Source organism: Grammomys surdaster, unplaced genomic scaffold (genome assembly GCF_004785775.1).
Source record: "Grammomys surdaster isolate TR1022 unplaced genomic scaffold, NIH_TR_1.0 125985, whole genome shotgun sequence".
In the NCBI taxonomy this organism is placed as follows: Eukaryota; Metazoa; Chordata; class Mammalia; order Rodentia; family Muridae; genus Grammomys; species Grammomys surdaster.
Genome location: NW_021620801.1, coordinates 4,238,980 through 4,262,360, shown reverse-complemented (window position 1 = coordinate 4,262,360; position 23,381 = coordinate 4,238,980). Strand labels below are relative to the sequence as shown.

Sequence of the window (23,381 nt, the reverse complement as noted above, 5' to 3'; positions counted from 1 at the left end):
ATACAACCTAGACTATCTATTTTCTTAAATGACACTACCACTGAGTTACACAGTCAGAAACCTGGATAGCATTGTAAATTGACCATCTCTGTCTCTTACTAATCCTTATATAATTAACTGCTACATCTGATAACACCAGGCCCCATACACTGTTTAAGTGGTTTATACATATTAAGTCATTTAATGAGATACAGAAGCAATAAATGACTGGTAGACATTATAGGCAATAAACATAGTAAGTCTGTAAAGGAAGCATAACTACAGATGACTGTTCCCAGAAGAAGCAAAGTGAAATATTAAAACATGGTGAATCAAAGGCAGAAAAAAACCCATTCAAAACTCATGCACTGGTAGAAACAAACATGATTGTATGAATGAAACAGAAAACTCTTGGGCTCAGCAGTTAAGAATATGTGTTGCTCTTGCAGAAGACCTGAATTGTATTCTTCGTTTTGCTGTTGAAGTGATCTCCAAAAATTACAAAGGACTTTATTGGACTTGATTTATTCTTTTACAATAGAAAAGACTGTGTACAGCCCTTAAAGAAGAATGTTGCTTTTACATAGACAAGACCGGGATGGTTAAAGAGAGCATGAAAAAGGTCAGAGAAGGCCCTGAGAAAAGAGAGAGAGAAAGAGAAAGATGAGTGCTGGTACAAGAATTGGTTTTCAACCTCTCCATGGTTGTCAACCGTACCTCCTCTCATCTTGGGACCATTAATTGGGTTATTTTTGCTTACTTCTTTTGGTCCTTGTGCCTTAAATAGGCCAACTTTGTGAAACAACAGATACTTTGGTAGCAAAACCTATTCAGATACATTATCGTAAGTTAGCTATGGAGGACCACGAGACTCAAGATGAGGTTGTTACTCTATCCAGGGTGTTCCCAAGACCCATCTCCACCCAACCTAAAAGAGGGGACTTCTGCCCCTACACCAAGCAGAGGGGCCACCCAGAACCCCCTCTGACTGGCTATCTGAATTCTTGCTTAGGCTGTGAGGGTAAGCACTGCAAGGGAGTATCAATAAAAGATAAAAATATCTCTTTGGGTTCCCTGAGGGACAAGCCCAACTGCATAGGGGTTGATGTCAAAAGTATCCCCTCTCAAGGAAAAAGACATTGGGACAGGTATGGCCCTCATGCCTCACTGGACAATGACGGGGGACTGAAGCCATTACAAGGTCCCCTTCAATTACTGGAGGTCAGGCCTCTATCCCTGTCTTCGCAAGATTAGAATCGCCACAGCTCTTCTATACTTGGAGAAGGGAGGAGATGTCAGGGGCAGCCCTGCTTATACACTGAAGGCCTAAAATCAGCCATAGGTCTAAAATCAGCAATAGGCCTGACATACATGCAAGCTTATACAAGGTCTTGGGTCTCTGTGAAAAAACACTGAAACAGATGGCTATAAGCTATTATAAACAGGCAGCTTTTGTGGAAATTTACCAGCCTGAGTAGTCATAGACCTTGTAAATAGGTAGCCTTGGTGGATAGTACCAACTTAGATAAGGACAAGTGAATCATAGGCAGAGTCATAATGACCTGTCCCCTGAACCTTCACCCAGCCAATACCCTGGTTCTGAACTCAGGGAGATATCTGTACTCCCCCTGAACACCTACACTCCAGTGTCATCCCCTTCCCCACATCCTGCCTTTTCGTGTTTATAACCCCTGTGTGAATAAGTAAAAATTACGATTTGATTCAAAAATAAATAAATAAATAAATAAATAAATAAATAAAATGTATTGTTCTTGCAGAAGACCTGAATTCTATTCCTAGCTCCCACATGGTGGCTCATAATCATCTATGACTCCAGTTTTGGGGGATCTAATAGGCATGCATGTGGTATATAAATATGCATGCATGCAAAGAAACATGAATATGGATAAAGTAAAAATAAATAAGTCTTCTTTAGAATTCACATTAAAAATAGACAACTCCTTAAACACTTTGGAGTCAAAACATATCTGCTTTGATTTAAAATGTCTTCCATATTCTCATGTTTTGAACACTTGGCCCTTAGTTGCAAAGAGGCTCTGATAGGCTAATATATGAAGGTATGAAAGTTAAGCCTAAGTTGCCATGGAGACCAGAGGATGTTACAAATACCTGAACCATAGCACACCATGTGAGAAAAGCTGCAAGCTCAAAATGGAGTTGGACCAACGAAGACACTATGTGGTCTGGGTTCAATCCCCAGTACATGAACATATGCACATGTATTTTAGGGGAGAGATGAAAATAATTAGTACTTCATTTGATTCCCTCCTATCAACAACATAATGTGCATACATGCCCATCAGGTTTTAGCACTACATACATACCCATACAAACACACACACATATATACATATATATATACACACACATATATATGTGTATATATATATACACATGTATGCATATATACATAATTTATATATATATATATATATATATATATATATATATATATATGAATGGTACAGAATCAAAAGTTGCTGTGGTCTTGACCTGGGTATTCATTACATAGTTACACTCAATTAACTCATATAACTCATATAACTGTCACCTGAAATTAAATTATAAAATTATGAGATTTATAGTAGATAACTGAGATGAGTCATATCATGTAAATATGATATTGTATATTTTTCCTGTAAGAATGATTGCCATTATTGGAAAATTGGAAAATATATTGCATGGATACACTTGAACTTTCACAGATCTTTAAAAAACTGAAATTTGGGTTGAAGATGTGGACCCCCTATATGTTTTCCTCCCTCCCCCTCCCCCTCCCCTTGCCCTTTTCCCATCCCCCTTCTTTCTCCCCCCTTCCCTCTCTATATACCTGTACACACCAGAAGAGGGCACTAGATCTCACTATAGATACTATGAACCATCATGTGGTTGCTGAGAATTGAACTCAGGAACTTTGTACCAGTGCTCTTAATTTCTGAGCCATCTCTCAGGCCCCAAAATTTCAGTATTTTAAAAGATTTATTTGTTTATTTTATACATGTCTTTATGCAGCACATAGTCTGTCTTCTTCCCATTACAGATGGTTGTGATCTACCATGTGGTGCTAGGAACTGAACTGAGAAACTCTGGAAGAGCAGCCAGTGCTCTTAACTGATGAGCCATCTCTCCAGCCCAAATTTCAGTTTTTGAAAGTCTGTGAAAGCTCAAGTATATCCATGTGATATATCTTCTAATATAATGGCAATCATTCTTACAGAAAAAATACACAGTATCATGTTTATATGTTATGACTCATCTTAAAGTTATCTACTATCAATCCCATAATTTTATAATTTAAAAATCAAACATTAACACCATATAAAATTTGCATAATCTTTCACTGGCCAAGTATTCCTAATAAAAAAACCCAAACTGAAGATGCTCCAAATCTTGAAATTTCTTTCATTTCATATCAATGTTCAAAATAGATATTCTTATTATGCAATATGGTTTGAATTATTATTTGAAAATCTGAAAATCTGGTGAACCACAAGATACTATCCAGTAAAGTAGACTTGAAGAATATAACAGCACTTTAGGGGAATATCTTATAGTCATATAGGATTTATTGCCTTTATTAAAACAAAAGCTTTACCGATAGCTTGTATGCTCTATAACTAAACTGCCCATGGCACATAGTTTCCACTCCTATAATGATATGAAAACGATATCTGCCATTAAATAATAGTGTGGACTTCATATTATTATCTTTATGACTAAAACAAAATGATCAAACCAATAAAAGAAAAATGTACATAATCTTTTAATTTTGTTGAAAAGTGTAAACATTTATATGATGAACAATAACACTTGGATTTTAAATAAATTACCTCAATACTTTCAAGACTTGGACTTTAAAGTGTCAGGTTTAGTGAAAAGCTGCCCCTAAACAAATGCATTAGATGGTCTAGGAAGCTCAGCTGGCTAGCTGGCCTTGATCACAGCAGAACAACAGCAGCTCACGACCTGTATTCACACTTATGAGTTCATACTCACCCACACACTGTCCATTCCAATGTTCCACTTGATTCCTAGGCTGCGCACAGGATTCATTAAATAAACTACTTCTTGCTAACAGGTCACTTATGCATGAATACCTTTAGTTATTTAGCTAATCACTTACTGAAAGCCATGCAAGGGATTCCATGATTCGATGCTCACATCTTTCTAAATGTTTTATCATTTCTCTTGTCAAGTTGGCTTCCACTTTGATAAAACTTTCAATCACTTTGTAAAAATCAAAGGCTTTTAAATTAAGTACATTCAGAATCCATGGGAAGGACAAATCTGTTCCAGAATCAAGATTCTGTAATGTACTCCCTAAAAACAAGAGAAAAAAATGTGTCAATATGAAATATTGTTTGAACTGACGACATTCGGAAGATCTTAGCACACAGAATCAACATAGAGAAAAAAAGGGTAAGTACTTTTTATTTACAGCAGGTATTTTTTATTCTGTGGAATACTCTCAAGAAACTGGGTTCTAAATTTTAAGTGTATGTGTACACATTTTCCTTAGAGATAGGAATCATAGTTTCTATAAGATTTGTAGAAGTTTACATGCCCTACACTAAAACCCAGGCAGGTTATCTTACCAGCAACTCATTATCATATCCACTGTAACTACCATTACTGCCTGTTTAGGAAACTAGTGATGCTTTTAAGATTCTGCTAATTAGCCTGGTAATGGCAGTGCTTGCCTTTAATTCCAGCAGAGGCAGGTGGATCTCTGAGTTTGAGGCTAGCCTCGGATACAGATATATTGAGTTCTAGGACACCCAGGGCTACATAGTGAGACCCTTCCTTGAGCCTGATGTTGCAGGCCTATAATGCCAGATACTCAAGAGGCTGAGGCAGGAGAATTACAAGTTCAAGACCTGGTCAGTCTACAGATTGACTTCAATGCCTACTGAGATCCATTCTTAAAACCAATAAATATAAGGGAGCTGGATTGCCTAGTACCTGCCCTGAGTTCAGTTCTCAACACTTCAAAAAGAAATGGAAGAGAACAATTTCTTTTTAAAATGTACAGATTGCAATTATGAAGATTCAGTTTCAGTGATTACTAATTTAAATTCCTTTATCTATCTATCTTTAGATAATTCTTCCTCTTTTGTTTCTGCAAGTGAAACATTTTAATATTTGCAACAATGTTTGAAAAGTAATATATTTTCCAAATTATATGTTTAAAAATAGTTATGAGCTTTTATTCTGTTATTTTCAGTGATCATTAAATTGTCATAGGTATTATAAAAACAGCAACCAATTAGGAAGCATTCCATTTCTGGTGGATTCCTGCTCCTGGTCTCATGAGCACAAAGGCATAAGAGTGGGCACAGAAGCATGGTTCTCTTCAATACTCTGTGGCACTCACATGCTTATGAGCCTTTGCTTCATTAGCAGCCTTTCCTGAGTTCAATACACTCAGAGCAGAAGCCTGGCAACATTCTATCTCCCAGGTAACCTAGATGATTGACATGTTAAACCATTTAAACAGTTGTAACTGCCAATTACATTGTTCAACATATACTGATCTACTGTATGACTTTTTCTTCTCACCACACAGGTACACACAAAAAAACCAAAACAACACAAAACCACAACATTAACTTAAGAATTTGTTTAAATTAAACTACAGTGCTTATTTATTAAAATTTAACTTACTGCTATACGTAGCCATTACAACTTCAAGAGCACAGGCCAATAAAGACATATGAAAAATGTTGTCATTTAGGAGTTTGCTAAAAGGAGAAAAAGAGTGAATAATTTTAAATTTGGCTTTTATAGAAAGAAATTGTTTCATTAAAACAAGAAAACATTTACCTAAAATTCTGAATGGACAAACGTTCTTCTTCCTAAAACAGATAATTTTTTTAAAAAAATTTAATTGAAGCTTTCTTTCTGTCAGCACTCAATTTTTTTTCTATTTTATTCTCTTTAACTTACTGATTTAAGCATGGATTCCATCACACGATAATATAATCGGACCCCAAGTTTATATCGCTGCAAACAAAAGGAAAAATAATAAGATTTTACTGTTTCAGAAAAATCAAAGTTAACTGACTTTTTAAAAAGTCTTTTATTGAAACACATTCTGCTCCTTCTAGGAATAGGACTAACAAGAGATCATTAAGGGCTAGCTTTTTTAAAGTCCAAGGCTTAAGATAAACTAGTGCTGAGCAGCCCAATAACCAGAGTAGTCTGTCTAGGAGCTGATGTTTCTCTGCTCATTTTCTGCTTTTCTCACTTGCTCTATACAGGCTATGTGCCCAGTATTATTTTGAACATTTTACACATCTAGTATAATCCTTTTGGTGATACAGGATATTGATTTTTGAAATGGCTAAGATTAAAAGAGTAGTTTCTGTCTGTAAAATTCAGTAATACTAGCATAGGCCAAAAGAAGAAAAAAAAAAGAAAAACAAAGAAAAAAAAAAACAAAAGTTGATCTAATCAGTAAATGTTTTAAACAGATAATTAGTTCTCATCAATTAAAAAAACACTGGTGTTGAATTACAGATACATACACACAAGCACTATTCTTTTACTCCAAAACAAGAACGTAAGTGCTACAAGTACTCAAGAGAATTTTATGTATAATCATTTAAACCAGTGGTTCTCAACCTTCCTAAGTTTCCCATGAGTAGCAGCAAATACTACTACACAAGTATTACTACAGCAGATTGCATCAACAGACGAGTTCTCTATTGTGGTACTAACAGATGTGCACTCAAGTTACCTGTACTCCAATGTCAACACATCCCTGCCCCACAGCGTTAGCAAACTTCTCTTTAAAGATGTGTCCAACATCTTTTACTCTTTTTAGGATATTTTCTTTTGGATTCACTGTGCAATTCTTTAAGAAATATAAACAAAAATAAACATTGAAGTTACTGTTTAACCAGAATGGACATTTTCCTCTTTTATAGTAAATAACTTTGATCTGCTGCTTGTTTGTGAAAACATGTAAACACTTCTACTATAACAAAGCAGTTGACACTACAGAATATGACCAGTCAACATACAACTCCACTGTATGTCAAACACAAAAATTATTCAGTACAATGAAAGTACACTGTTACTGAAATTTTAAGCCAGTGGTTTTCAACATTCCTAATGCTGAAACCCTTTAGTACAGTTCCTCATGTTGTAGTGGCCCCCAATCAAAAAATGTTGTTTCTACTTCATAACTAATTTTCCTACTGTTGTGAATCATAATGTAAATATCTGATATGCAGGATATCTGATATGCAACCCCCAATAGGGTTGCAACCCACATGTTAAGAAGAGCTGTTTTAAACAAATAAAGGTTCTAGACAAAATATATGTCAGCCTTTCCATCCAGCATGTTTTCATAAAGTATCCTCAGTTATGAATTGTTTTAGTGGACTGGAAAGATGCCAGGTGGTTAAGAGTGCTGGCTTTCAGAGGACATGGATTTGGTTCCCAGCATTGACATGGAGGCTCATAATCCTCTGTAACTCCAGCCCCAGGGGATTCAACACCCTCTTTTGGCCTCTGCAGGTACTGTATGCACATGGTACGTTAACATACACGCAAGCAAAACCATCCATATATATAAAAACAACCAAAAAAAAACAAAAACAAACTTTTAAAAAAAAGGGTTAATTTAAGATATATATAACCTTACTGCCCCAAAACAAATGAAGTATAAGTAAAATTTGCATTTTGTTTCATTTCCTAATGAAATATGCTTTAAGAGAATGCAGAATTAGGAAAATCATCTATCTGTATTTTCAGGTACAGAAGTCAGGAGAATAATTACAAGTGATGTATTATAATAATCCACAACTTATACTCTGCTATATTAAAATATATCACAAACATTTTTCATGTATCCCATAATCAGACTAACTTTATTTTTTATAACTTGATGGATCATATATTCAAAATATTATACACTAAAAATAGACTTTCTAAATTTAAGATTATACTTCTTTGCACAGTGCCAATAAAAATGTAACTCACATCTTAGAATATCAATAATTCTATATTTCCTAAAGAAAAGAGCATACAAATCTTAGAAATATTAGACACATGTGCGCACACACACACACATACACACACACACACAAAGACACCATCTCCTGGGGTAATGTCACTGTTGTCAAAGTGTCTGCATAATCTCTAAGACTTTTTATGTATAGTAAAGACGGCATTTTTCTTTCCTAAAAAAAAGAAAGAAAAATATGAAGGAAACTTAACTAATATAGAAAGAAGTAAAATTTCTAGCTATAGTGGAGGCAAGAAGATTTTGAATTCAAAGGCAGCCTAGGCTAAATAATGAGTTTGAGGACACAGTTAACGGATACATGGATGGATGGATGGATGGATGGATGGATGGATGGATGGATGGGTGGGTGGGTGGAGAAAGGGAGGAAGGAAGCAAGAAAAGAAAAAGAAAAAAGGAAAAACCAAATCAAAAGGAAAAAGAGGAAGAAGAGGAGGATGAAAACAAAAGCCACAAGAAAACATTATGGTTTCCAAAATGCTTACTCTGAACCCATCTGTCATCTATACATCAGTTATCTTCAGACAGTGCACCAAGCATCAAATTCATTAAAAAGTTAAATCTATAAATTCTGCTTAAGAAAATGTCTCTCAGGGCTGGAGAGATGGCTCAGTGGTTAAGAGCACTGATTGATCTTCCAGAGGTCCTGAGTTCAATTCCCAGCAATTACATGGTGGCTCACAGCCATCTGTAATGGGATCCGATGCCCTTTTCTGGTGCATCTGAAGACAGCGACAGTATACTCATATAAATAAAGCAAATAAATCTTAAAAAAAGAAAATGTCTTAGAATTTCTTGTCTAACTAAAGTAACTCAAATAAAAGGGAGCTCCTACCTATTTCAAAGATGGGATCAAGTATTTAAGAAAACATTGGAAGAGAGATTATCTTTCTTTAGTATCTACATTATCCTTGCTAAAAGCTGTAAGCAATTGGGTAGATATATGGCAAATATTCTTTGCCTATAGAACTATAGAATTATAACTTTATATGTTAGTCAAATAAAATCATATTTAAACAATTATTATGGATAAAATGACAGAACTTGTTTTGTTAATCTCTGGACACAATACAGTAGAAGATAACATACTATGATAAAAACTGATTACAGTATGAAACAGAACATTAGCAAACATAAAAGATACTTAATTATAGTAATGCATTTGTAAAGGCTCCCAGCCAGGTGTGGCATGGCTATTGATTTCCCTGTCACTTAACCCTTAAGCAAGAGATGAAATCAGGAGGCCAATTGTCGATGCTAGCACCAGTCACCAGTCTTTCTTTTTTGCTTTTCTGAGGGAAGGACAACAGGAGCCTTCAAATATCAGACTTAGGGTCTGTTAGGAGTGGGAAGGGCTATGTGAAAGGTAAGTGCTATTTGCTAAAACAAACAATAGTTAGACTCATGGAAGACTCAGCAGCAATGAGACCACCAAAACTAACCTTGGGGTTACCAGAAAGAAACTGTCATGGGCAGATTTAGAGGGAGAAGAAACAAAAAGACTAATTTTATTTATAGTATAACCTCACAAATAAAAGCAATAATTTTAAAAGAATAAATTGTTAGAGAATATACCTAAATAAAAAAGGTCTCCCAGAAAAAAGGGTGGACAAGAAGCTGCCCTGTGTTTTATGGTGAAGGAGTCAGAATAAGAAAATCCATCCTCTATTACAAAGAGATAAAGAGAAGAGCTTTGGAAATCACAAAGGTAGTGACAGACAGCTGAAAAGAAGTAAGCCATGCTAAAACCGGCTCATACTGGTAGCTCCCAGGCTAGGAGGGGGAGGGGAATCAAGGCCTCATCCAAAAAGTGAAGAAAAACAAAAAACAAAAAACCACCACCAACAACAAAACCCCTGGCAGTTCTCTAAGAACAAGCCCACAGGCCTCAAACCCAGGTAAAGGTTTTGACCAAACAAGGAGTCTTCTGGCTTACAGATCTTCAGTGGAGAGGGATGCCATTTAGTATTCAGTATGACTCTGAAGACAATAATCATGGTGACAGGGAACATGTTATCTAAAGCTGAACTACCTGTGTCTGAAAGCAGGGAACAAAGGCAACTGTGATTTGGAAAAGGGGATCCAGGACTTGACAAACCAAAAAGTACAGATGGTAAACTACACAAGTCTTCAACAGCTCAGAACAGACCTCACAGACTGAGAATGGCCTACGAGTTGTAAAGTCCTGAGCCTAAGGTTAGTGGGTGAATTAACCATGGGACCCACCTATTGCTATTCACTCCCGATAATAGGATAAGTCTGATACTGTAACAGTCTAACTGCTATAGGATGATTAAATACTTGGGAGATTTTGAATGTCCAAAGATAGGTTCTCTACCTGTTCTCTACAGATCTCAGTGCTGCTGCAGTTTTGCCTCATATTCACAATGCGTTTAGAGATACTCCCAGCTACAACATTAGGCATCCCAGAGCATCTGAAAGTATGAGTTTGGGAAGGGTGACACACTGCAAAACTAAATGTGACCATATGTCTCTGGTATGCACAAAAGGGAAGCTACTTAAATGAAGACAGCATTAGCAGACATGAGATACTTGCCCAACACAGACTCAACACTAGGGTAAACCACAAAAGACAGCCATCTACAAGTTCCAAATGACCTTTAACTATGGCTATGAACATACTTGGCAGCCTCCAATTTTTGAGGACCCAAAAAAAGATGCTCCAACATATCATCTTGGTTTTTGTTTTTTAATGAAAAGGTTATTCTAATAACAAAAATAATTTTAAGAATTGACAGTTGAGATTACATGAATTTAAAAAACTTTATCCAGGAAAGGGAACAATTAGGAAAGTAAAGAGAAAAAAAGCATCAACTACACATGGAACATGCAATTATCTATAATACACAAAGAACCATAATAATAAGCAGCCCAAACTAAATAATCCAATCAATATTGGACTAATAGATTGAATAGATGGCTCTGAAAAGAAGAAATACAAATATGCAATAAATATTTTAAAGAGTCCAGGGTCTTTAGCTAAATAGGAAATGCAAACTAGAACTGCTTTGAGATTCCATTTCACTTTAGACAGAGTGGTTATGATAAAGAAACAACAGACGCTGTTGAGGGTGTAACAGGAGAGGAACCATGCCACACTGCTGGGGACAGCCACCATAGAAGTCAGGATGGAAGTCCTGAAAAAACAAGACAAAACAAGCAAAACAAGCAACGTAAAAAACATGTGAGATCCTGTATCAAGCTTCACTAGCCAAAAGCTTCGAAATTAGACTTAACCCTAAAACAGAGCTACCCTTCCTGGACACACAGCAGAGGCCATCAAGGTGGCCCACCGTGACACCTGCTCCACATTTATGTTGCACTACTTGCAAGGCTAGAGAATGAACCCAATCTAGACATCTATCATAGACACAGTGGAATTTTATTCAACTATAGAAAAGAAATCATATTTTCCAGAAATGGATACAACTGGAGATCATTATATCAAGCAAACTAAAGTAGACTCGGGAAACCTATTAGTGTACTTTTGCCTGCTCATCTGGAGAACCCAGACTTGGGGTGATAGCAGTATGAAAGGAGAAAGAAGAGCATGAAGAAAAAGAAGAAATCTTAAGGGAAGGATAAATAGGTAGAGAAGATTATGGAAAACATGTAGCATGAAAAAGCAGGGAGGACTACTGGAAGGAGTACTGAGAATGAGTAGCAGATAAACTACAATGAAGTGAAGCATATGTCTGAATATGGCATAATGGGACTCATTACTTTGGATTCTACCTTAAAATTAAAAAGAAAAAGCATATATACCGAGCAGTAGTCAAAAACAGAAAGAAAGAAAAGATGGGCTGGGACAATGGCTCAGTGGGTAAAGTACTTGCTAATGTAAACATGCGATCCTAAGCTTGGGTCCCAGCTAACAACCTGATGTGGCCACATGCATCTGTCATCCCAGAGTGGGATGCAAAAACAGGAGGATCCAATCCTGGGAGCTCCCTGACAGTTGGTATAGCACCTGATGAGCCTCAAGTTCAGTGAGAGATCTGTCTTTAGAAACGAAGTGAAGAACTATAGAAGACAGACACCAGAGGGAGACCTCTAGACTTCACAAACACACATACATAAAGATAGATCCATATGCAATGAGAAGGAAGGAAAAGGGAAAAAAGAAAAGGAAGAGAAAAGAAGAGGTGGTGCACACTTTTAATCTCAGCACTGGGGAAACAGAGGCAGATAGATCTTTAGGAGTTCAAGGCCAGACTGGCCTACACATTTAGTTCTAGGCTAGCCAGGTCTATATGGTGAGACCCTGTTTCAAAAAGAGAAAGATAAAAGAGGAAGGAAGGAAGGAAGGAAGGGAGGGAGGGAGGGAGGGAGGGAGGGAGGGAGGGAGGGAGGGAGGGAGGAAGGAAGGAAGGAAGGAAGGAAGGAAGGAAGGAAGGAAATGCAAAAAAGAGAGTTGTCTTAGAGGCAAGTGCCTCAGTTGCAATAAAAGTAGCAAACATAAGAAAAACTAACAATATTTAAATAAATAAAATAACCATCAAATCTGGAACAGTTCAAAGAGCAACAAATAAAATATCAAACAAGCACATTTTTGGATAAAACATAAATGTTTTAAAATATACTTAGTACTTTAGCTTCCAAGTTCAATTTTCTTTTACGATATCACAGGTGATATTTTACATATGGCTTACATTGAAATAGGAAATCAGCTTTTCTGATGGCTGATCACTTGCAGAATTTAAAATCACCATTAATTGTTGAATAGTATTCATAACAGTCCTAGAGAAAAAAAAAAACAAAGGAAGAAGCATTAAGCAACTAAGGAAAAAAAAAAACAAGAAAGACTGAAATACAACTATCACTTAAGTTGAGCATATCTCTTTTTTGAGTGTGGAAAGAAAAGGTTTATTTGTATTATACATCCTAAGTCACAGTCCACTGAAGGAAGCAAAGGCAGGAGGAACTCACCCCGGGACCCTGGACAAATTCTGTGCAAGGTATAAAATATGGAACTAGTTTCACTTTTCTACAAGTGTGACCAGTAGTGTTTGTTGAAGATGTTGTCTTTTTTTCCAGGGTATATTTTGGTCTTTGTCAAAAGTTAGGTGAATGTGGGCTTATGAATGACACCATCCTACCAAAAGCAATCTACAGATTCAATGAAATCCTCATCAAAATCCCAACGCACTTCTTTGCAGAAATTAAAAAAAATCTTAAAATTCATGTGCCAATCCAAAAGACTCAGCATAGGCAAACAATTATGACAATGGAGACACTAGCAAAGGCATCACTGTTAAGCATATGTCTGAACATGTCATGTATCCATGTATCCTGAAGCAGTTCCCTGAAATAAGACCTTATCTAAATAAAGTAAAATCCCCTTAGCATGTATAGTTTAAAAATCACAGTTTACTTAAGTCTTTTAGAAAAGTAGTGTCATTAAATATAATCACGAACTGATACCCTTACCAATAAAACTAAGAAATAATACTATCGAGAGAGAATTGACAAACTAATGATGTTTTCTAGAAAATATCTTATATTTTCATATTATATGGATACATAGCTGGCATCAAAATGTTATTCTTTCAGGAAAATATTACAACTAAGTGTTAATACCCCACTCTCCAAGACAGGGCCTCACTGGTATAGTATAGGCTAGCCTCGAGCTTGCAACAACTCTCTTGATTTAGCCTTTCAAATCTGGAGATTACAAAAAAGGATCACTATGTCTGTCCTTAAATTTTATACACTTTCAAATAAAGACAGTAAGATAATTAGAAACTCAAGTGAAGGGCTGGAGAGATGGCTCAGCGGTTAAGAGCACTGACTGCTCTTCCAGAGGTCCTGAGTTCAAATCCCAGCAACCACATGGTGGCTCACAACCATCCGTAATGAGATTGGATGCCCTCTTCTGGTGTGTCTGAAGACAGCTACAGTGTACTCATCAATAAAATAAATAAATAAATATTAAAAAAAATTAAAAAAAAAAAAAAAAAGAAACTCAAGTGAAGAATTAAAAGAGCCTTTGTTACTCTCTCAAGGGAGGAGAGTAAGGTCTTGAGTAACTTTAAGTCACTATTGCTAGGGCTGGAAAGATGACTCATCAGTTATAAGCACTGACTGCTCTTCCAGAGGTCCTGAGTTCAATTCCCAGTAACTACATGGTGGATCACAACCATCTGTAATGCCCTCTTCTAGTGTGTCTGAAGAGAGTGACAGTGTACTCAAATTCATAAAATAAACAAATATTTTAAAAGTCATTATTTCTAAAGCATAAAATTTGCTAGTTTCTCAGGACCTCCATAGTTCTATAACTTTGCATGAAGACATACACTTGTGTTTATAAAATATAGTAAAGATTGGTGTTGTAGCTTTGCATTTGAGATATTGCATAGGATGCAAAGAACCACAAACTGTTTAGAGCTGGAAGGCTGATTTAAATATAATACAAACATGCCATGTTCTTGGGTTTCTCTATACTCTGTACTTCACACACTACATTTTTATAGCTATTAGAGATAAATCTAAGTCCCAATGACTAATGCCACAAATGACCAAGTACTAAAAACAAAACTGCAGACTTCTTTGAAGCAACTGACTCAAGCACTTATTTTTTTTCTTGATACTGGTACCTTTTCTCAGATTCTCGGCTTTATGCTCTAGGCTCCAAGCCATACCAGCTCATTGTAGCCTAACTTCTATCTGGTTCTTTTGACTGCATTCCTCACAGGTCAACCCTTACCATCTATATGCTTGCTTTTATACTTGCTGGCTTTTGGCAGATACATGTATTTTCGTGTTTTTAACTTGCCCTGATAATTCCCTGATCTATGGGTGCTTTGTACCTTGCTGCTTACTAGAGTCTGCATCCATTCTGTTAAGACTGGTATGTGAAACATGAATGTATCACATTTGTCACACTCCTTCCCTGGTCCTTCGTCCCTACCACTCTTCACTCAGTCCAGTCCTTTGGCACGTGCCAGCTGAATTACTCCAATAGGTCAGTGCAGAGATTCCCTCTCACTATGGGTAATAAGTAGAGGCATGTACAAGGAAAAGGATTCCTCAGGTTACTCTCATGTGCACTCTGGTCTAAGCACTGAGCTGCACTGACAGTCCTATTTCTAACCTGTCTGTACTCAGTCTTCCCTCATGTACTACTGATAGGTAAAGCTGTAAAAATAAAGTCTGTGGCTGGAGAAATGGCTCAATGGTTAAAAGGACTGACTGCTTTTCCAGAGGTCCTGAGTTCAATTCCCAGCAACCACACAGTGGCTCACAACTATCTGCAATGGGGTCTGATGCCCTCTTCTGGTGTGTCTGAAGAGATCAATGGCAAATACATTAAAATAAAAAAGCTAAAAAAATAAAAATAAAAATAAAAAAAAGAAAAGAACAAAAAAGAAGACGTCTGGGCTGGGGATATCGATCAATGAAGGGACCTGCTTAGTATGTGCAAAGCCTTGAATTTGATCACCAGGAAAACAAACAAACAAACAAAAACTTATCTAAGAAATCAAATCTATTTTTACCCTTCCTTGTGTTTATCACCCATTAAAAACATAGACGACACCATGCACTAGGTAAAGTGAGGACAGCACATTAGTCAATACCTATTCTCCATTCCTGCAGTTTATCCCCCATCTTACAATGAGTACAGAACAGGTAGCAGTTCCCAGATCCATTATGCTTGCAACAGTTCAGTGCCTCTTTATATAATATTGCCTCTTGGTAAAATTCACTTCAGACAAAATTTCATACAATTTGTGTTACTAAAATGAGCCTGTTTACATATCTACTGTCAGTTGATATGTCTTACTACTTGCTTGCAATGTACCAAGCACCATGACAGGTCTTAATTATTAAAACTGTATATAAAAACTCATAGTTCATATGGAAAGCAACTTAAAGGCTACTGTTAGTATTAGTGAAAAACAGGTAAACATGTAAATGGATTTATAGTTATATTGTGAACATAAAGGAAGAGCAGATGGCAGTCCATAGAAAGAAGAATTTCAAGAAAGAATCCCAAGTATGAAGGCTTTCAAGTACAAAAGAACTCTGACAATTCAAAAACTGAAAAAAGACCAGTGTGTGGCCAACGTAGAATAATCAAGAACAAAAAGAGGTTGGCCAGGCAACAGAAAAACAGGTCATGTAAGGTCTTAGAGATTGTTAAGAATTGGCTTTGTATTCTAAATGCAACTAGAAGTAATCAAAGGGTTTAAGCAGTAGTCATATACACAATTTGATTTACATTCACAGACTATTATTACCAGGCTCTGTGGAAAACAGATTTATTGGTAGGAGAAAGCTACAGTGCTAAGAAATGAATGACATGATCAAGTTAGGTACTACACAAATTCAAGGAGAAGAGAGCCGTCTTGCACAAAGGTGGTGAAGGTGGACAGAAATGGAAGAAAGCATATGGAGCATTCAGCTGGATCTTATCATTAATACCAAAGTGGGATATTAGTGAGGAAGGGACATAAAATAACTCTAGGTTATGCAACATCAAATGCTGATGCTTTTCCTTTCTGAGTGAAACATTCTTTTTAAGTTATGTTTCTCATACATAAAAACAACCAAGTTATATTTAAAACTAAGCAAGTCATGAATCAACAAAACAGTCCTCCATATATATTTAGTACATGCTGTGCAAATACAAAGTCCAACAAAGAGCAAGTCTGAGCACTTACATAGACTGAATAAACAATTATAATGAAAACTGGAACCAGGCAAAGGCATACCTAACTGGAGTGTGTGGAGTAACCATGTTTGCATCTTCATCAGGGTTGCTTTTTCGTGGCGTTCTCTCTGTTTCAAAACTAAATGATAAGTAAAGTAACTCATACTGAAATTTGTGTTTATGCATCCAAAAGCAGTTATTACCTAGTAATAAATAACAACACTAATTCCTGCTGTTGAGAGCACCACATGAATGTAAGCACTATGAAATAAGTGCTGCCTGTAGGATTTATTTTTGTCACCAACGTTCTTCAGTATGGCTCTCCTTCCACAGGTTTACAGAAAGTCGTGTACCAACCACAGAGTACAACATTCTGGAAAATGGAAGATATTTTCTGGCTGGTGGTGTTAGCAGCCAAGCTGTGTGGGATCTTAAAACATTGCAGATCCTGTTTTTCAGTACGCTATGCTGTCCAAAGATTTCATTTCTACTTAGATAGAACTAAAAACATTTTAGTGTGCTTAACTTCTAAATTACATGTTTTAATTTCACAGTAAAATAATTCTTCTTAAAGAATCAAATTTGCTTTACATATAAACAGTTAAAAACTGTAATTACTCTCGGTCATTTCCTATTTTAGAAATCTTACTTGATAAGTCAAGAGGATATTTTCTTAAAATATTATTTGAAATATCAATTAAACAATAGTATATAAAAAGACTAGGATGAAAAAGAAAGCTCTTGAGTAAACTAATTAGTTCAACCATTTTCTTTTGGTACACATTTAAAACCTATCTAGCTGACCAAACAAACAAACACAAAATCAGAAAACTGTCGTAAGAAATATTTTACACTAAATCTCTATCTGTTATTAATTGTATGTTTAAAGAACTACCTTTGCACTAGAAAAAGACATTTGAGAATAATCTGCTACAAAAGATGTTAGAAGATCTCTAAGTTAATGAAAATCTATGTAACATATCTGAATAATTATTAATCCTAATAAAAAGCATGCCAATATATAAAAGTTATATCATTGCAATACCTGTCTATAGGATCAGTCTGAAGTGTTTTATCATGATCCAAAAATAGTCTTGCATCTAAGTCTTTGTTTTTAAGATAAACTTCTTCGTAGCGTTTAGAAAGACTTTCAACCTCAAAAGAAAGAAACTGGCAGTTATTCTTTTAGAATACACAAGCAGATTTCATTAAAGAACTTTTATACTATGTACACTTAATTTTAAAACACACTGAATCCAGATCCAAAGTAAGACTGTTCTAGAAGTGAACTACAGAATATTACACATAAACTTTATTCTTTTTTACTATTTTACATATATATTTCACTTATTAGAATTTTAGCTAGATGAGGGTCATCAATGCCACTAAACAGTGCTGAACACAAAAAAAGTCATTTCCTACCCAATATGTTTAGAATCAAAATCATTTAATATTTTAGATTTTTAAAAATTTTGTAATACTGGCATATAAAAATGAGGTATCTGAAGGACAACATCTAAGTACAAAATTGATTTATGTCATAAATACATATTGTAAGCAGAGTATGAAGGTAATTTTAGAAAACCTTTTAAAAATACTTTTGTGTTCTAAGTAGAACTTTTCACTTGTGGTCATATCAGTGTTTTTAAAAAAATTAACAAATCACTAAGGGCTCTCACTATAACCATGATTCGCTGTGATTCCCCCCACTCCCACTTCTGTCTAGTGTTAGGGATAAACCAAGAATCTTGCACATATTAAACACACATTCCACTACTACTTGAACCCTCAAGTGTTTTCTGCCTAGTTTGGTTTGTTGGCGGTGGTGGTGTTCCAGTTCTGGGGATAGAAGCCAGGATATTTGACATGCTTAGACAGGTACTCTACCACTGAACCACACTCCCTAGCCCTTTCTGTGGCTTTCAAACTTAATGCTTAATCTTGAGGTAACAAAAACTGCATTATATAAAAAAAAGGTAGAAGAATGCAAATTGTATGTTTCCCTACATAAGTATACTGGGCAGAATGGTTACTAATCCATGGCTAAGATTAGTCACCACTCCTGCCTTACTTTAGAGAAGCACAATCTGATTGGCAATTGTATGTGCAATACTGAAAATATGAAACTTCTCTTAAGGTAACCATTGAAACTAACCCTTTATTTAGGACACTCTTTAGAGTTGAAAACAGCAGGCTTCTAATGACTAAGGTAGGAATAAGACTACTAAAAGGTCCAGGTCCCAGACAAGTGGTGGCGGCTCATGTCTAATCCTAGCACTTGGGAGGCAGTAGAGGGCACATCTCTTGATTCACAGCCAGCCTGGTCTATAGAGTGAGCCACGGCTACATAGAGAAACCCTATCTCAAAGAAACAAAAACAAACAAAAGACAGAAAGACCAGGTCCCTTCTTGCTTCCACAGGTCCATAGAAGACCACTCTTCTGCCCTGTATATCAATCTTATAAGAAAATTTGCAGTTTACTTGAAGAGATTCTACTACAACATACCATTGAGCCTTTGAAGCTACAAAGTTCAGTCACTCAGAAAGCCATCTTCCATAAGCATACTCAGCTCAGAAATCACCTCACCTCAGAATATTGTTCCAAGAAATTCACCTGCCTCAGTTTGGATGGGACAGCCTTCCTCAAGATACAAGAACCCATACATACTTCCATCAGACTCTTGTAGACTTTTATTGATCTCTGGGATTTTTGTTTGTTTTGTTTGGTGTATTATCATTCATTGTATATAGTCATAGATTTCATTATTTATTTCAAGTTCATTTTGTACTTTAACCATACAAATCTTCCCATACTCTTCCCTGCCCAAGTCTTCTGCTGCTTTCCTGTCATATTGAAATTCATGGTTTTATGTATCTATGTAAAATCTAGAATCCACAGAGTAAAGCAAACATAAGGTATTTGTCATTCTGTGTGGTGATGCAATATTCTGAAACTATCTGCTATATTCTAAGAGACTGGAACTTTTGCTGTACCTCACAGCCAAAGTTAATAATATGCCTTGAGGTCACTTACAAATTAAGACAGCTAAGATACTGTGTACTCAAACTGTTTGCTTAACTTACCTTTAAGACAACAATATAACCAATAACCAACCTTACCTGCCTTGAATTTCCCACCTAATCAATTTTTACAACCTAAGCCAATGCATAGCTGCAATTTTAAGTTACATGCAATTCCATGCCTCTGACCTAGATAATGCATGTGTTTCATTTACTGAAAGCTACAAATTCAGAAGCTGAAAAAAACTTCCTAAAATCTGTAACAAAATTTCAAAGCAACCCTTTATGGATACTGGTTGATTAAAAAAAAAAAGAATTGGTCTTTATTATCTGGGCTGGATACAATCAGTTGGAGCCAGTGACTTAATCCATGTTAAACTTCTAAAGATTTCTTTTAAGTATTCCATTCTTCCCCCATGTGATGTGTTCTATGCTATTCAATAAACAGAGTAAAGCTCTTTGTTGGGGAAAAATACCACTCTCATACAAACACACACAGCTCAAACAACAGACATACGCAATCACAGACATGGAAACAGACAAACACATACAAGGATAGCCTTTAGGCAGGCACAGATTAAAGGCACACAACAAAGTATAGAGGACACAGTGAGTGTGAAGTAAAGACTTCAAATCTGGACTCCTTCTTGGCTAAACAACTCCAAGAAGTACTTTTCTTTCTTTAATGTGATATTGATGTATTATTGGTAACTCAGAATTAATCACTAATATGCTATAATCTGCACATTTCTGAGTTTATATTATTTTACTTAATATTATGATCTCAAGGTATACACATTTTCCCATAAGCAGTATAAATGCCTTCATTCTCCAAAGGCTTAAAAAACTCCACTGTGTATACATATCATATTTTCTTTATCCATATACCTGACAGACATCTAGACTGATTCTATAAATTAGCTATTATAGCTAGAGCAGCACTAAGCATGGCTATACAAGGATCTTATGGCTTGCTATCATAAAGTCTTTGGAACATACACCCAGAAATGATACAGGTGTGCCATTTAGTAGTCCCATTTTTAATTTTTTTCAGAACTTCATTATTGATTCCATCAAGACTAATCACATTCCCATTAGAAATATATATATAATACATATGATAAATTTATTAGATATACAAAGATTGATAGCTTCCAAAGAGTTCCTATCATTCCATAGGCTGTTTCTTCATTCAATTTCATTCAATAGTTTCATGCAGAGCCCTTTAATTTGATTCAATTGTGAGCAATTGTAATCTTTCATTTTTCCCAGAAAATTATGTATCCACCTTAAAGTATTCTACCTATGTTTTCTGTAGAAGCGTCAGTTTCTGTTTATACATTAAGAACTTTCATACAGTTATTTGACCTTCATGGAAGGAGAACTAGGATCTAATTTCCTTCGTCTACATGTAGTTTCCCCAGGATCACCTGTGAAGAAGCTATGTATTGTCATTTTGTTTTGGTATCTTGTAGCATTCCTTCCTTTCCTGGGTCATGGCATAGTGTGAGGAGTTTTGGTGAAGTCAGCAGTGAATCCACCTGGACCTGAGTTTTTCTAGTGGAGAGACTCATTACCTTAATATCATCATAACAGATCTGATTATATACTCATACTTTAATTTTATAAGCCACATATATCCTGAAATTTATTCATTATTTTTTCTAGATTTTCCATTTTACATGAATATTGGTTTTCAAAGGTGCTCTAATGATCCTGATTTTCATTGGTGTTTGTTTCCTTTTCAACACCTGATTTTATTAAGTTGGGTCTTTCTTCTGGTCCATTTGGCTCAAGGTTTATCAATCTTGCTTATCTTTTCAAAGAATAAACTCATTTCACTGAGGCTTTGTTTTGTCGGGGAGGGGGAGAAGGAGGGCTCGAGAGCACATAGGCTAGCCTTCAATTTAAATATTTCCCTCTCCCACTAGCATTTTTTTTTTAATTAATCCATTCGTTTACACCTCAAATGATATCCCACTTCCTGGCTACTCCTCCACCAACCCCCCATCTCATGATATCCAGCTTCCCAGCTACCCCTTCACCATACCCCCATCTCCCATCCACCCTCCCCACTCCCTCCCACTAGCACTTTTAATGACAGTGAATGAGAACTCATCTCTGTACCACGTGATCTACCACAACACTTGCACATACTGAACATATAGCAAACATTAAGTAAACTCCTAAATTAAATTACCAATCTGGATAAAAGAATCAGGTGTCCAGCTTTCTAATTCTATGCCTTCTGATAAATTATGTTAACATATACATTTGAATGTATATCTTTTAAAACTTTTGTTACCACAGAAAAGTTATCTTTACAATTCTACTCAGCTTAGTTTTCTTTGAGAAATAAACAACTGACATAAAGTAAATTGATTTTTAAAAATGTAAACAATTATCCCGCCCCTCAAAGTCTCAAACAATTCTAGTTTTAATTGAAATTTCTTTCAAATTACCTCTGGAAGTCCATTAGATGATACAATTCCAAGTGAATTTATAAAAGGGATAAAATTTTTGAAATAAACATTTTTCACCTGAAAAATACAACATTTGAATATATAAATCTAAAATTATCCAGTTATATGATGACATATTACAATTTAAAACAAAATAAAATCTAGTCCCAGTAACTATTCACACCAACAGTGTTAACTGCCACTTACATTACATTTAAACTAATGATATTAATTTATAACTGATTTGATTATTTACTTTTTAATAATGATTTCATAACAGAGTTTAAATGGAAAACTGTTAATGAAATGGGATTAATGGCATGAGGAACCATTGAAATCACATTTTAAAATGCCACTTATAAAACATATTTAGAGTACTGGCTGCTCTACAAGTGCAATGTGCTATAGAATTTTTAACCAATTCTTTTTCGTAACCTAACTTTCTTTTCCAAACTTCTTTTTTCTAACAAATAGGAATTAACACAGGAATTAAGTCTAGGAAACACTTACTATTTTTGTTTCTAATTTGTTCATACTTACCTAAGATATTTAGTAGTTATTCAATTATTAAAATTAGCCACTAGTTATATATCCATAAATGCTATCAAGTGGCAATTAAAATATTAGTTTTTATTAACTATACTTGAATATAAGTATGTAAAGATTCTAAATTCTAAGAATAAATTACTTAAGATGAAAAATGGATTTATTCTAATACACAGAATAGAAGTAACTTTAAGTAATTACAAAAAATCCAGGGAAATAGAAAATGTATTTACTACTATTTGTCCTCTTATGATTAAACAACAGAATTGAGACAGAACTACTTCTACGACATTTGTCAGCTTTGCATGGGTAACTTGTTATCCTAGAAAGATGAAAAGTGAACATCTAGGTTTATATCTAAATTTAATATATCCATATAGATATAGATATTCATAAATTTAGTAAGAACCACATTGGTAAAGCATAGACAGCTTGGTAATGATTCTAATACTTCTTTAATCAGATTTTGGAAACAGATCCTTATTCCTTCCCCAAAGTTGTCAGAATTCCAAAGATGTAACACTTCACACATCTGACGGTGAATCATAGACAAAATTTCAATAAATAAACTGTGAGAGAAAGAATGTATAGAATGAACAGAGAGCCTGAATGACATGTCCTAAACTCTATCAAAGGTTCAGTGAG

General features: G+C 35.4%; 1 protein-coding gene across 1 annotated transcript in view; it reads right to left on the bottom strand.

Annotated features, from left to right (window-relative positions):
• The window catches only part of Rb1 (RB transcriptional corepressor 1), a 136,368-nt gene that overhangs the window by 62,591 nt on the left and 50,396 nt on the right, over positions 1–23,381 (bottom strand). Inside the window, exons 9-17 of the mRNA XM_028754220.1 lie at positions 22,191–22,268; positions 17,752–17,861; positions 16,768–16,845; positions 12,706–12,793; positions 6,740–6,856; positions 5,947–6,003; positions 5,824–5,855; positions 5,665–5,741; positions 4,124–4,320 (exon numbers count right to left, since the gene is read on the bottom strand). Of these exons, the coding sequence (XP_028610053.1) occupies positions 4,124–4,320; positions 5,665–5,741; positions 5,824–5,855; positions 5,947–6,003; positions 6,740–6,856; positions 12,706–12,793; positions 16,768–16,845; positions 17,752–17,861; positions 22,191–22,268 (834 nt within the window). The remainder of the gene's footprint in view (positions 1–4,123; positions 4,321–5,664; positions 5,742–5,823; positions 5,856–5,946; positions 6,004–6,739; positions 6,857–12,705; positions 12,794–16,767; positions 16,846–17,751; positions 17,862–22,190; positions 22,269–23,381) is intronic.